Source organism: Aspergillus pseudotamarii, assembly GCF_009193445.1.
Source record: "Aspergillus pseudotamarii strain CBS 117625 unplaced genomic scaffold BDV38scaffold_33, whole genome shotgun sequence".
NCBI classification, from domain to species: Eukaryota; Fungi; Ascomycota; class Eurotiomycetes; order Eurotiales; family Aspergillaceae; genus Aspergillus; species Aspergillus pseudotamarii.
The window spans coordinates 143,187-158,117 of NW_022475047.1; the positions used below are offsets into that span (position 1 = coordinate 143,187).

General features: G+C 48.0%; 5 protein-coding genes across 5 annotated transcripts; 3 read left to right on the forward strand and 2 right to left on the reverse strand.

Moving 5' to 3' along the window:
• Window positions 1-2,403: 2,403 nt before the first annotated feature.
• Window positions 2,404-3,606, forward strand: BDV38DRAFT_283796 (uncharacterized protein; the record flags this gene model as incomplete). Its single annotated transcript, XM_032060106.1, has 1 exon — window positions 2,404-3,606. The coding sequence occupies one exon, from the start codon at window positions 2,404-2,406 to the stop codon at window positions 3,604-3,606; it is 1,203 nt and encodes a 400-aa protein (XP_031912647.1).
• Window positions 3,607-3,949: 343 nt separating this feature from the next.
• On the reverse strand, window positions 3,950-5,033 carry BDV38DRAFT_249299 (cupin domain-containing protein). Its single transcript, XM_032054830.1, has one exon. It carries the CDS (start codon window positions 4,882-4,884, stop codon window positions 4,288-4,290), a length of 597 nt encoding a protein of 198 aa, XP_031912648.1. The 5' UTR covers window positions 4,885-5,033; the 3' UTR covers window positions 3,950-4,287.
• Window positions 5,034-6,781: 1,748 nt separating this feature from the next.
• Window positions 6,782-7,567, forward strand: BDV38DRAFT_283798 (uncharacterized protein; the record flags this gene model as incomplete). Its single annotated transcript, XM_032060107.1, has 2 exons — window positions 6,782-6,977; window positions 7,419-7,567. The coding sequence occupies 2 exons, from the start codon at window positions 6,782-6,784 to the stop codon at window positions 7,565-7,567; spliced, it is 345 nt and encodes a 114-aa protein (XP_031912649.1).
• A 557-nt stretch (window positions 7,568-8,124) lies between these two features.
• Window positions 8,125-12,766, forward strand: BDV38DRAFT_283799 (uncharacterized protein; the record flags this gene model as incomplete). The annotated part of the gene is made up of 6 exons (XM_032060108.1): window positions 8,125-8,767; window positions 8,835-8,897; window positions 8,950-9,062; window positions 9,116-9,145; window positions 9,213-12,087; window positions 12,351-12,766. 6 exons carry the CDS (start codon window positions 8,125-8,127, stop codon window positions 12,764-12,766), a joined length of 4,140 nt encoding a protein of 1,379 aa, XP_031912650.1.
• A 528-nt stretch (window positions 12,767-13,294) lies between these two features.
• BDV38DRAFT_249301 (gamma-glutamylcyclotransferase family protein) lies at window positions 13,295-14,141 on the reverse strand. Its single transcript, XM_032054831.1, has one exon. It carries the CDS (start codon window positions 13,879-13,881, stop codon window positions 13,330-13,332), a length of 552 nt encoding a protein of 183 aa, XP_031912651.1. The 5' UTR covers window positions 13,882-14,141; the 3' UTR covers window positions 13,295-13,329.
• Between the last annotated feature and the right edge of the window lie 790 nt (window positions 14,142-14,931).

The following is a 14,931-nucleotide window of genomic DNA, read 5'->3' on the forward strand; positions in this document are numbered from 1 at the left end:
CTACGTTTTGCCGAGAAAAGTACGGGGTGTAGTTGATGGTTATGGAGATTGTGGTGAATTGCGAAATTTTGAGGCCGATGATGCTAGAGGACAGGCAATGGCATAATGGTGGGTCCACATCACGTCTTCGATATGCTAGATTTAGCCGTTGCTTCGGTAGATGGAGAAACCATACTTTAAGTGTGGTGAGGGCGATTAGGGCTGTTGATCTATCTTGATAGAGTAGGGTGGGGGTCGATCATAGACCATTCAGGGCTACATTTCTTTCGAAGCCATTTCTCTGCTCTTGCTACAACTACGTCGGTAAGCTATGATAAATGCACCGACTTTATCTAGTGCTATAGTTAAACAGTAGTTTCAAATCAGACAAGAAGTACTAGAAATGAAGTTTTGTGGAAGGTGTTGTTACAGTTATATTATGCTGTACGGAGTGGATAGGCTTTGTGCAAGTCTTTGCCAAGCTAGCTCCACAGCCCACTCTTGGCTATAAAGGCTACGGCCTTGGTGCTTAGCATGTGCATTCACCGACTTGTTCAATTTACAATTTAAGGACAAGGTGGATATACCTCGTGTGATATAGTCCCATCAACATGATAGTAAAGACTTCACAAGGAATGGTCAAACCATAAGAAAAATTGGATAGAAGACAAACCTAGCTAGATTCTTACCTAGCTAGGTGTATTTTGCTCACGTAGCTTGCATTAAAGAGGGCTCTTTGTGAAACATAACCGGTTGGTGAAGGAGAACTGAGAGCGTTTCATCTACAGATGAGACAATCGTATCATATCATTGCAGTGCATCTCCTATTGAACATATTGCTTGGTCATAGCTACAAACCCACTACCCACGTCTGTCGCATTCCACTATAACTGATTTTCTCAAAATAAAAACCAATTACCATATGCGCAAATGATCGTCCATTGCATATCTACAACGGGCCTAGGTGAGTCAGTGTGCTTTCGCGAAGACGCAACACGGGGTCGCTCCATACATATCCCGTAGCGCAGGCAGATTTGCATATCAAACTAAGTGACAGAGAGAAACAGTGTCCGTTGGTAACTTGAGACCGGGCGCGTAAGCAGTTGTAAAACAAATCTGTGCAACGCAGGTGTAACTTGTGAAACAGTCCCCAGGCTTACTCGCTATAATGGGCAAATCTAGATATACGTCGCGTAGTAAGGAACGGCGTAGCTTAGCCCAATCGCTCTCCAAGAATAATTCCCGACATTTTGATCGATGCCTTGGTGCATTGATTGCATTCATACATTCTAGAACACCCTTTGCTCATGTTCCCTTTCTATCAGGCCCAACGCCAGAAGCCGGCGGATTATCACCCACGAGTCTTTAAGCTAACCAGCCTTATGTGGGCCTTAAGAGACGTCGAACAAAGATAGCTTATGCAAGCGCTGTTTTGCCAATCATTGTTGAATCGCAAGTCTATAATCAGCGTCTCGGGGACCTTCGAGCATCGGGATTCGCTGGCGTACCATGCACGAAGCAATCAATGACATCGTCTCTGGCGAGAAAATATCACACGGCTTCTTGGCTCGCCCACCAGACAGCAGCCAATATGCTCTGCTCGAGATAGCATACACACTGTCCGATGCACTGATCATGCTATAAAGCATGCTCTGGGTGGAGCACAGAAATCATCCGGTAGAACATACGGAGTATATATATTTCATTTTCTAGGGTCTCTGACATTGGTGAAAATATGCGCATATAACCCAAGACGTTCTACTCAACAGCTGGGACATAACATGTTGGCCATTGTTCGGTTGGAGGCACGACAAAATGCCTAAGGTATTTTGGTCGAGTGGCAGAACGCTGAAGACAACGTTTTGTTAATGCATTCACAACCAAACGAATGAGAGTTGGGGTGTGCCCTGTCGGGCAACCAAGCGGGTTCTGCCGAGAGTCTTTGCTAGGGCTATCGTTGTTGAATCAAAAGCTGAACAAAGGAGCACCGCATCCCGCCCCATTAAAGATTTTTACCCACCTAAGCAGGGCAATTCGGGCACGGTCTGCTATGTGTAATCAGAATCAGCTGTTGGCCTCTATCAGTGAGCCTTCCCAAGATCCACATTTAAGCGCCGCAAGTGAAAACGAAAGACACAACAGCCCAAGTTGCTCAAAGATGCCAGAAAGAATCCTTTGTCATCGTAGGACCAGATACCCTTGAAACGAAGTTGATTTCAAGCACATATACAGCCTCAAACCTTGATGCTGTGTCTAGGATACGTATACAAGAGATATAAGGGTCCTTGTATCATTGTCGTGCTGGTTGAGATGATCTCTAAGCAGTGGACCTTTGAAATTTATCAATGTGATCCGATATACAGTGCGTTTATCGTTTCCATTCTATTCATTTTCCCCTCTCTTTCTGTTCTTGTTCAGCTTACAATGCTACCTTCGTCTGGGTCATTTCTCGCCATACTAGTGGCTCTATGGCTTACTTTTGCTCTAATTGGCTTTTCTGACGGCTATGAGAGGTCCACCCGGCATCATGGGCGACTAAGAAACCCACCTCGTCCCGTTAAAGCAGTGTCGCTCTGTGGGTTGGATTGTCCCTCGTGTGTTGCCGGATCAAATGCCGCACCAAAGGTTTCGACACCTAAAAATGGGGTAAAAGGTGGATCGTTACACAAGCGGGTGATAGCCAAACCAGAGGACGAGGATTTCGATGGGGATGTAGATTCGTTCTTGGTGAGCCAATATATGAGAGCGGTTTGGGTGCCCTTATCTCAACAGAGCCTGTCATCAGCTCTGTTCAGGGAGCTAGGAAATGTGAAATTCAACATGGCAGTGCAGGATCTATATGGATGTACCTCAGTGGTTGTAGTTTCGGAAAAAGGCATATGGATGTCGCATCTTTGGGAGAACCCTGCATTCGCTACGAACGGCCCGTCTGGTGAATGGCTGCCCAGTGCCGACAACAAGTTCGAAGCCGATGTCCTCAATGCACTGGAAGATGGCAATCAAGAGATGCCAGGCCTGGCACAATTTACCAAAAATGGCGGTGCATTCATCGCTGCCTACAAGCCATTTGCCTATATCTTTTATCCGACAGGGTCCCAGTACCCTAACTATAACCGTGCATATAAGGCTAGGATCAATCAGATCAGCCAAAAACTACAACGCCTCCTTCCACTGAACACACCGCCCCTCTTATACCAATATGATCGCGCTGGAGGAGATATGATGAGAGCAAAGGGAAAGGTTCTTTTTCAGTACGAGCCTAATGAAAGAATTATGCAGACCAAAGATGGTCCGCTGCAACAGGCACTGAATCGCATCTGGCTAGAGGATCGACCTACGTTTGTTCATCAGAGATACTGGCCTGCCTGGCCCCGGCAGATGGCCTCTGGTAATGCCAACCAGAGACGGGATGCCTGGCGTATTCCGACGCCAGGTACACCGGGTTCAATACCAAACTCGATGCTTAGTGGCTCAGAGACTACAGTTCCTCGCCAGATCATCCCAACTCGGGACACATTGTCCATTATAACCCACGATGACGGTAATGAGACTTCTACTGCAACTAGGAGCGAGACACCAATTGCGTTGCCTACGTCTCAGTCACAACAACATCTAGTCCATTTCTGAGCACAATACCTGAGTTGGCAATAGATTCGGCATCCAGCCCAAGAACCGGCTAGACACATACTCAGCATCGAGATATTGCCTTGCTAAAGAACGACTCACACTATAGATACAGCGGTAAGCGAGAAAGGTGGCGAGACCGTTATTACAGCAAAACGCCTCGAAAGGCTAGAAATGAACTTTGATGATCTACCGACTGACGCCTTGAGACTGGAAATAGAATGTAGATTCCAACGACAAGGTCCCGTAATAAATGCAGACACTAAGGGTCTTGGGCTTTTTACTATATAATAATATGAATGGAATTCGTCAAGGGTGATCATCTCGGGGCTCATGTACACGTCTTTTGCCAATACACGACCCACATCCTTATAGGACATATACAGTCAACCATGCACTGCTCGGCGGGTACACGATAATCAGAAAATCGGATAACTCAGAACAGCTATTTGCCTTAACTATTGCATGCCTCAAGACTACCAAAGTTTATTCTCTTAAAGTCCTGGAGACACCTCAATAGCTACTCGAGCAAACGTTGCGAGGAGGAGCCTCGTTATAGCTCGTGACCAACAGGATTAACTCATGGGTTTTATTACTAGCCAGGCATCTAGCAGACCTTCACACAGAGCCCTTGTACGAACTTCCAGAGAGTAGCCGACCAGGCCGTGATAAGATACACAACCCTTACAGACTACTAGAACTCGCACTGGGCTTAATCTCAGTCTGCGTCCCCAACTCCTCCTTCAGTACCTTATCCCCAACCACTAAAGGCTTGCTGCCCTGCAACACAAACACCATTCTAGTCCACTCCGTTTCACTCGGATTCCTCCATTCATGCATTGTTCCCCTCTGCACAGCGATATCACCCTTCTTCAACAGTTTCATCTCCCCCGAGTCCAACCACATCTCAATAGATCCCTCCAAGACAATCCCATAATCCAAGCTTTGTGTCCGATGCATCAACCCCTTGGTTCCCGATTTCAGAGGTGCGAAGTCCACAACCCGGCAGACGGTTCCGCTGGGGCTAACCAGACCCAGGTTGCCAGACGCCAGCAGCGACTCATGGGCGGATATATCGGCGTCACCACTTAGTTCGGCAGGGAACTGGGAGGTGGTGAAGGGAACATTGAAACGCAGGCTACCGCTGTCGTATTCTCTGAAGGTACTCTCGGTTGCGCTGTGGATTATGGCGGTACCGTTGGCGTCATGGGTTGTGATGTAGCGGGTGAAGTTTGGGAGGGTCGGGGTGTTGTGGGGGTTATGAGATGATAGGGAGGACATTGTGCCAGTAGGTCTTTGGCTTTCTGAGGCGTTTTCTTGCTATTTTGGTAGCTTTTTTTCGTGCGATTTAGGCGTTCTTTCTATATAGCAATGGTTGTTAAATGGTAGTTCGAGGAGATGAGGTGTAACAACATTCGAGCTACTGTTAGGTTTTGACGCCGAGGGGGTCGGGAGTCAGTGAATTCCGAAAGCTATCAAACTAATCAAGGCTCGGGTACCGATCTTTTAGTCTTTCGTGTATCTTTGACTCAAAATCGGCCAATCAATGCTGTGGAGCTGCAAGATGAAGTGGCTTGCAGGATGTGACGTGGTGAGGGGTTGACACCCCGCGGAATGTTTGAGTATAAGGGTTACCTCACTTTCTCGGTCGTACATCTCCTGGTTTGCAAAGAGCCGAAGGATTCAATTACATTCGTAGACTAATTGTACTGTCTCGTTTGTATGTAAGCCATGGTACAAAGTTTGGGTGCGCAGTAGGGGGCTAATACTGCTTGGTGATTGAGTGTAAGAGCTTGCTTCGTGGATCTAGTCATAGTGTCATTCATTCCAAGTGTGCAGTATTGGTCGGTCTATATACAAGTGACACATTCATGACGAAATATGTATGTATTTAGTCTCTATTCTATTCCAGCCTTCACAGATACGATCGCTTCTTTTTGCAGAATAGTCCCATGGGGATGTCCCGCAGTTGTAATATTACCCAGATAGATGGCATTCCCCTGATGCTGACCACCGATTCGTTTACTTTCCTTTCAGTATCTCGTAACCATTACTACAAGCCTTCTGGAGATGTCTCTCGTGGTTCGTTATAAGTGGATTTTATGTTGAACCTAATGCTAGATCCCGAGGTAGGGCTGTTCACTTCCCAAGAGCCTAGGGTTACGGAGATATCCTCTCAGCGGAAAGGCTCTAAGGGTTTTCTTCCTTTTTATGTCCGTCAGCTCACTCAACTCTAAAGTCATTAGCTCCAAACTCAGAAATAGTGTTTGAGCCGACATTGATACTCCCCGTATAACTTTTTACTACATGTACTGTTTCAGATCAAGATCTTCAAGACAACTTTTGTAACCTGCCAGGTCGGAGAACTCCCATTACTTTCGTTGTTGGGAAAAGCCTCATATTGTGGTCATGCCGCGACCATATTATCACACTGGTGATACAAAGGGGCATTGCCAAGCAAATCCTTGGGCAATCCATGGTTGTGAAACTATTCACTCAAAGATTGTACTTGTTTCGGATCCGTGCCCAAGTTGATGGTTTTTTTAAGTTTGGTTAGGCAACCCTTCCCAGAGGAACCAACACAGTACAAGTACGACACCTGCGTATCAGGTTCCCCATCAGACATCATAGCACCCTAGCTAATCTACTCTTTGAACACATTAGCATTATCCATCATTCCATATGAGCTGCTCAGACCCTTACGCAGCATGTAGCTGGACCCCTGAGCGCCAAAAGCATTGAAGCTACAGCAGCTACGTCAAAGCATTCTATGAAGCAGGAGATCGAGGGGTCTGATCATTAGGCTGAAAGTTAATCCTCAAAGACCAGGTTCTAGCTTTCCGACCGCTGAAGCACCAAATATTCAACTTGTGCAGAAAAACACATCCATTCCGGTTCCCACTGTTGTTGAATCTTGGGAGGATCATGGGGACACTCTTATCCTAATGAAACGCATTCCTGGTAAACCTATAAGAAAAGCTTGGCCGAAGCTTTTTGCACATGAGAAGGAAGGTATAGCAAACAGACCGCTCAGTATCTGCTACAACTTGGCAAGCTTCAGTCCGACAATATTCAATCCCCGGGTGGAGGTCCAGTTTATTCAAACTTTCTATTCAAGAACAAAGATTCCGATCTGCTACATGGTTATCTTGCATCGGATGACGAACTCTGGACACATATGGAGCGTGGGTTAAATGAGGCTACACCTGGGGCTGTGCGCATACGTCTTCGGCGCCATATGCCGCCGGCTACACCTTATACCTTTACGCACGGTGACCTCACCAATGCTAAGATCATGGTTGAGAACGAATTTCTTACTGGTATTGTTGATTGGGAGACACCTGGATACTTTCCAGTATGGTGGGAGTATGTTTGTACGTTAGTTGCTGACATTGAGAAGGACAGGGCCGAATGTGAAGGAGACACCACGATCATTCTCCCCCCAGCCTGTTATTTCCTTATCTGGATCTGCCCAACGGAGATCACACAATAGACCTGGGTCAGGTATCTATTTCAATTAGCGGTAAGCTTCAAGTATTATTTGAGGGAGAACGGACTTACATCGGTGGAACATATAATATAACAAATCTGATCCATTGAATTCAAGTCTGGGCTGAGGCCCCCATGCACACAGAAGATCCTATCCTCCACGAGAGCAGTTAAAGCAATCAATAAACGTCTTCCAGAGCTTAACATATCCTCTCTTGCATTCGTCATAAAACCCATAGATCCGGCTTATCGAAGCACATTCGTGATTCCCCCGCAGGATAAAGAAGTTCTCGGGGTATTTGATATTATATGCTAACAGAAGGCAGATGCACTCGAGCGACTGCTTTCCGCGATCAACATAGTCGCCAAGGAACAGGTACTTGGCATCAGGTGGATAGCCGCCGTATTCAAACAGGCGCAGGAGGTCGTAGTATTGGCCGTGGATATCACCGCATATCTAGTTCCTACGGGTTAGTTATTTATTGGCTTCAGTAGATGGGTATTTGGGGCAATGAGGGTAATTCTTTCATTTACGAATGACACCCTTTTCCTCCCTTAGCCTTTGCCCTCGTCGTACCTTCTTCTTTCCAATCAATCGAGTGGGGAGCTTGAGTCGTGATAATTGGAGTGGTGTCTCATGACGGATCCATAATTCAACTGCCAATGACCCAAGTTTCCATACATTGGCAGTGAATGTCAGACCACCACTTACGGCAATTGGATACTCATGATATCACGACTTCTCTCTTTTTCCCTTTATGATACCCTCATACTTTATATTAAGGTCATTCTTATTGCCTTGAAGAATTACCTCCCGTTCGACAATCACAGTTTCATCTTAATATTTGCTTCCAAGTCATATGCACTGCCTTGACTGTACAGTCCTATAGCCAACCTCGGTAATAACTGCTCGAAATCCTGCAACTCGTGACTATCCTTCCTTCCTGTACAGCTTCACCAGGGTTCGTATAGTTGATCAGAAGCCTACTGGCACGCAAGCTAGCGCGACATTCCATCTTACATGGCTCGACCATGTCTGGTGCAGAGGCAGCATTGGTCCTCGGCGTGATCTCTTCGGTCATCGCGATCGTTGATGGAGCTAAGAAAGTCTACGATGCGGCTGCCGATGCCCATGGCCTTCCCAAGGCCTTTGCGGAGGTAGCGGGACGGCTGCCGATCGTCAAGGAGATTCTCCGTGTGGCCGAACAACATATCAGGAACGAAGACGTGGGCAGGCAGTCGTGCCAGGCGATGGAACCGATCGTCAAAGCGTGTGAGGCGAAAGCCAAGAAGCTGGATGTGCTCTTCCAGAAAGTCCTCCCCCCAGACGGCGCCTCCAGAGCGGAGCGGTACCTGAAGGCTCTGAGGACACTAGGAAAGGGCAATCGGGTGGAGCTGTTGATGAAAGGGATGTTGGAGGATGTGCAGCTTCTAGCGAGCGAGCGGGGCATGAAGACAGTAACTACGATTGAGCTGGACCAGATAACCAACGCGATCAGAGAAGTATCAGCACTTCCACCGTCTATCGACGAGCATTTGCTCAGCGATCCCGCGTTCAGTAATATCAACCAGGGTCCGGGGACGCAGACCAATTACCAGGCGCAAGGGGACCAATACATTAATCCTGGCGCGGGGAAGCAGTATAATGCTCAAACTATGAGCTTTGGCAGTAATGGTAGGGACTGATCGAATCAGTTGCGGTCGTAGACTGTAAGAGACCTACCGTTAACGTATCTTAATAGCGCAAATGGAAAAGGCCCTGTTTTATGTGAAGACAATGAATCTATACTCGTCTTCTATTTTAAGTGAGCGTACCTGGCGATCAAAATACTGCCATCGACGCTGAGGTGATTCTAGATGATCGTGAACTGCGGGAGGCTTGCGAGAAAGGTGAAATCCTCGTCACTGTAGTGTGGTTCCTAGAAGAACTGACCATGCCTCAGCTGCATTACGTCTCGAGCAAGTTGAAAGTAGCTTACCCGTTGTTGTTCTTTTTTGAAGTTCAGTACTAAGTAATGCGTAGAGGCTGCTTATCTATCCACGAGTGAACAAGGTATGATTATCTTACCGTGTGAACGACAATGATAGGAGGATTACTAACAGCCAAAGACTGCCTTCAGTCACTTGCGTTCCCTCAGCTCGGTCTTCGCCAGCGGCGCATCAAGAGAGCTCAAGCCGATACATGCGGATGGTTTTTAAACGACAAAAGGTATCTCGCGTGGCTCGAAAGAGAGAACCTCGATGACCACTTTGGGCTGGTTTGGGTCAAGGGCGGCGTAGGTACAGGAAAAAGCACCTTGATGAATGAGGCTTACCTGGCCGCTTGTACGCGGGAAACGTCTTCTATAGTAGCCGGATACTTTGCCTCGCGAATCGGAGACTTGCTAGAAAAGTCCACTCAAGGCCTTATCAGAACGGTCTTGCTCCAAATCCTTCCAAAGCATCGAGTAATGTTGGCAGACCTCGTCCACATCTACGAGACCAGGAGAGCCCAGCAGGGTACGTCCTGGCAATGGACCACCGAAGAGCTCTTGGGGTTTATGGAGGTGCATCTGATCAAGACCGGGGGCACTACTTTCTACATTTTTGTTGACGGTCTCGACGAATGCGCAGAGGATGATGCCAGAGATTTAGTCAGCTACTTTAGGAAGTTGACGCTGTCCGCCGCTGCATCTGGAGGGAATGTCAACGTCTGTCTTTCCAGCAGATATTATCCGAACATCGCCGCGTCGCTGTGTCCGGAGATCATGGTCGAATCCGAAAACGAGGCAGACATCCGTCACTATGTTAATGCATGGCTGTTCAAAGACCGAGAATTCGACCCTGTCACGAAAAAAAGCTTTGCCACAGATATTATCCGAAGCGCTTCTGGAATCTTCCTCTGGGCGTCGCTAGTTGTTGCACAATTGAATGAGGATTGGGACAAAGGGAGATCGGAGCAGACCATGAGGGACAGGGTTCGGCAATGCCCTGGGAAAATCAACGAAAAATATGCCAAGCTCTTCGAAGAAGTTCTGGACGAGGATGTGGACGAAACCTACCGCTTTTGGAGGTGCATGATCTTCGCGGCGCGACCATTGAACTTGGCCGAGTTTCGGCATCTGTTCACCTTCAGTGTCCAGTCTCCTCCAAAGTCACTTGCTGAGTGGGCAGCATCCGAGGGACAAGCTGTCACGGACGACAACAGGCTGATACGGTATATCAATACACTCTCCAGAGGGCTCGTGGAGGTGCGGCTAAAACCAGCCCCTCTCAGACGGGTCGCAACACGGACGGCTGTGCCACTGGATGAACCATTATCTCGAGAGGTATCTGAAGCCAAGGATGATTCATTGGTCGACGACACAGAGGCCCGTCTGGACACGGACATTGAGGAGCCCAATGCGAGTCCACAAGAACATGAGCAATGGGACACATCTTCAGGTCAAGTTACGCCACCTCTGGGTACCTCGGATCAAAATGGGGGGGAAGGGAGGACAGAAGAAGACTCTGGAGCAGAGGAAGGGGGACCAGAAGACGAGGAAAGAGTAGAGGAGCAAGCTCTCCAAGGCTTTGACTGGACTCAACTTCTCCAGCTCGTTGACTGGGAGCGTGGCATACAGTTCCACGTCACTGCGGACCTTGATCCGCAGACACTTGACAGTGGTTCCAACAGCCTGTGGCGGATGTTTTTGGACGGGTCATGGGAACCAGTGCCTCTCGACCGCTGCGACCCTCGGAATTACATCCTGGAAACCGTTCACAATTCGGTTCGCGATTTTTTTACTGAAAAGAATGGATTCGGCTTCTTGGACGGGCAGACGGCTAGCAATTACGCTGGACAAGGACACTGTGCACTTGCCAAAGCTTGCTATACGTATCTCAACGTGAACGAGCTGCAATTGCTTCCGCAAATGGTCCAGGGTCACTTGGGAATGTTGAACTTTCCAGAACTTGAGGAACTTGTGGACACGGGGAAATTAAGTTTCACGCCGTACGCGTATGAGTTTCTTGGCTATCATGCAAGAAGCGCAGAGGCGTCCGGGATGACCGTGGACTTTCTCCTTTCCTCCCCTCTCACGAAGACAACCGGTCTGGTCGGCCAATGGGGCTGTTTACCGGGAAGCCCTACGGCATTGGACCATATTGGGATCCGAACAGACTGCAGCCACTATGCCACTCGCCTCCATTTCCTTTGCGGTGAAGGCTTGTTTCGCACCACAGAGGATTACCTCCAGGGAACCCCGATCACGGTCGAGAGCCTCGAAGCCCGTGACCGACAGGGAAAAACGCCCCTATACTACGCTCTACGCAGAGCCAGGCTCTTCAAATCAGACAGCGAACTGGCCAATTTTGCCGGTGTGCTCATACAACACGGAGCTAACCCCAACATGAAGACACATGGGGAGGAGACTTTATTGGTCGTTGCGGTCCAGGGGAAATTGCGCGAATGCATAAATGTTCTGATAAAAGCTGGTGCAGATGTGAATATGCCAGGTGAGTGGGACAAGACGCCTCTCGAGGAGGCCGTGGGTGAAGGGTCGAAGGACTTGGAAATCATCAAACTGCTCTTGCACTATGGCGCAAATCCGGTGAGGCGTGGCCGGCTGTATTGGCTGCGGCACGTTCATGACATGTTCCGCGGCTTCTATGGTTGCGCGCTGTCCGATAGCGTTTTTATTTCTTCACCCGCTGTTATTGAGCTTCTTTTGAGACACGTGCTGCCAAATCAACTAGAGGCGAAAGATGCAGAGCAGCTGATCGAGACGGCTTTGGAGCGGGGGAGGTACGACTGCTTGATTGTCTTCCTTACGTCCTCTCCCACTCGGAAGGCGATGACAATGAAAAGCATTGCGTCACTGAGACAATCCCTGGCAAGCCAGAAAGGGATAGTAGAAAGAGGAGAAAGGTGGGCGCCACCTAAGATCTACGGTGTCAGAATTGGGGCTTCTGTTCCAAATACCTTCAATGGAAACGAAGCAAAAGAGCTGATGAAGCTTTTGGATGAGATGACCAGTGAGCTCGAACATAGGAGATTCTTCAGAACCCAGCTTAAATGTGCGATTGCGCTCGCTGTCGCCATATTGGGGTACAGACTTATCACTCGATAAGATTGAATCACGGAGAAATTCCGGGAACTTTATGATTTAATGAGTTGAGGATGGAATGATTATGATGAATATCACGACTTCATAGAATTGTTTCGTTTTAGTGGACCATGTCCAGACACGAACTACCTCTTTAAGGGCAAGACATTGGCTGAAGCATTACTATTGTAGACGTGAGCACCACGCTCACGCAACGTCTTCGATTTATTCCAGGTGGCTATGTCGACTGTGGCCATCATTCCATTGAATCAGTATCTCTCATTGCTCTGAAGATACGGTACCCGAAACGCATCACAACCCTTCGTGGGAATCGTGAATCTCGCCAGGTCACTCAGGTCTATGGCTTGTACGACGAATGTCTCCGTAAATACGGCAATGCCAACGTTTGGATATATTGTACAGGTCTCTTCGACTACTTGCCTCTGACCACTCTGATTGAGAGCCAAATCCCCTGTCTACATGGAGGGCTCAGCCCTTCTATCAGTCATCTTGATGACATTCGCGCAATAGACCGAGAGCAAGAACCTCCCCATAGCGGCTCTATGTGTGATCTTCTCTGGAGTGACCCCGACGAAAGAGATGGGTGAGGCTTTTCTCCTCGTGGAGCAGGGTATACATTCGGCCAGGACGCCTCAAGCGTTCAACCATGCTAATGGCTTGAGCCTTGTGGCCAAAGCGCATCAAATGGTGATGGACCGTTACCCTTGGTCCCATGATTAACTCGTGGCCACTGTGTTCTCGGGTACTGTTTCTCCAGTGAAAATATCATGGGGCGTTAGGAGGTTGATCATTTGCACTCTAGCTCCGAACTACTGCTACGGATGCGGCAATCAAGCTGCGATTATGGAAGTTGACGATCCTCTCAATTACAAATTGTATGTTTGTTCCTTGTATTGGGATCGCCTGTTCGAAATAAAAAGTCCCTGTAGGAGATAATCGTGACCACATTCTTGTATGAACAAATGCCACTACTTAGTGAATTGCCAAGTCCAGGTCATTCATAAAAATTGTCGTCGCAAGTATCTGATCGAAATACTTACAGTCATAAAATTTACAAAAAAAAAAAAAAAAAAAAAAAAAAAAAAAAAAAAAAAAAAAGGAAAGACGCCAGCCCAGAAAACCAAAGTTTCCCGTACAAAACCAACTCCCATCACCCCAATCTCCCACCCATCTGTCTCTCCCACAGCACCCGATCAAACCTCCCCTCCAACAATGCCTGTGCATCACCAGCATACATAAACACTTTCCCACCTTCTTCCCTCGGCTCCTCCCCATCCTGAAAGAATATCCAACAGGGCGCAACTTTATATGCCCTCGTCTCATATTCGGCCAGCTTGCGAGCCTCTTCCTCGGACATTACGAGGTATGCATACCCCGAAACAACTTGGCCCTGTTTCCCATTGACCAAGGCAGGATAATCGCCCCATTTCGCGATGTCGTAACCAATCACCTCGGCCCTGCGAAGCTTCGGCTCATCCTCAAGGTCGATGATCCTCTGGAGCTGAGTCGGTTTTGTTAGTGTCCCGTAGAAGAAATAGTACACGGGAAAAGCAGGCGGGTATTCGCGCGGCTCTTCGCGTTGCAGTAGATAATCTGGTGGCGCTGACTGGAGCATGGCATAAAACGGCGACATGGGCGCCTCCGTTGCCGGGAAAAGACTGGAAAACTTTCGACTTGTGTGACCCTCTGATCCGTGTGACATTCTGCTGGAGATTAAGGCAATACTCTGTGAAAGGCTGAGGAACTGTTGGGTGTGATATATCTAGGTAGATTAAGAAAGGGATGTGGGATTGGAGGTAAACTTGACGAAGAGGACAAGCTTAGTGAGATTTAACAGCCACGACAGGGGGCTTGAATGGGGCCCTAGATTCACTCCGCTCTGAGTGGCAGGTGTAAAATAGGACGCGATAATACCAGGTGCCTGGCGGGTTAGCTAGTAGTCGATATACGGGCGGCGTCAACTGGGAACTAACGATTGGAGATGAGGCCTTGATGGAAGGTTATTTTAGGAAACGGTACGAACGGGGCAAAATCCGAAAGCGAGAGGCACTAACCGCTTATGGCCAGGTCGATGGTTCTGCCGGATCTTGGCTGTCGTTTTCCCCAAACATTAGTACCCACTCCCATATATATCATACCACGTAAGAAAGGCCTTAGCTACTCATGATGATTTATAGGTGAGCATATTCGACCAAATCTCCTCAGCAGTTGAATCACAAGGTATTTTGTCTGCAATCTTGGGTTTCACGGGCGTGCGCAGCCTTACGCGGACATCTACCATATACCCCAAGGAGTCACTGATGCCACTGTAAGGCTAGACGCTGGTCTTTGCTTGGAACCGTTCTTATGTCGAATCTAGGCATAGTTCTTCTTAGACTCCTCAGGGAGTGTTTCAACCTCGTGGCGGTTATTGCTCTTTTCCTATAGACTCAAAATCTCGGCGGCTATAACGGCTGTTGGCGAGTCTTGTTCTCTCTCCACCGCTGAATTAAGTGTTTGCCAGAAAATATAAGTACGGCAAGCCATTGCGGCCAGTCCTCATTTATGCGTTTTCCTATAGTTTTTGGCTGAATATACTCAGCCGCCTAGTTAACGTATTCGGTAAGCACCCTGCGCACGCAAGTAGCCTGCGCAGCTCTGTATTCCATACAAATCGGCCCTTTTTACTACTTAAACATCTCACCAACCACAAGGTATTACAATCCAAAATTTATATAGAGTATATAATAGTACCTAGTATTTGATATATTAA

Coding starts and splice junctions, on each gene's coding strand:
- BDV38DRAFT_249299 (XM_032054830.1), bottom strand. CDS start 4,884: ATGTCCTCCCTATCATCTCATAACCCCCACAACACCCCGACCCTCCCA.
- BDV38DRAFT_249301 (XM_032054831.1), bottom strand. CDS start 13,881: ATGTCACACGGATCAGAGGGTCACACAAGTCGAAAGTTTTCCAGTCTT.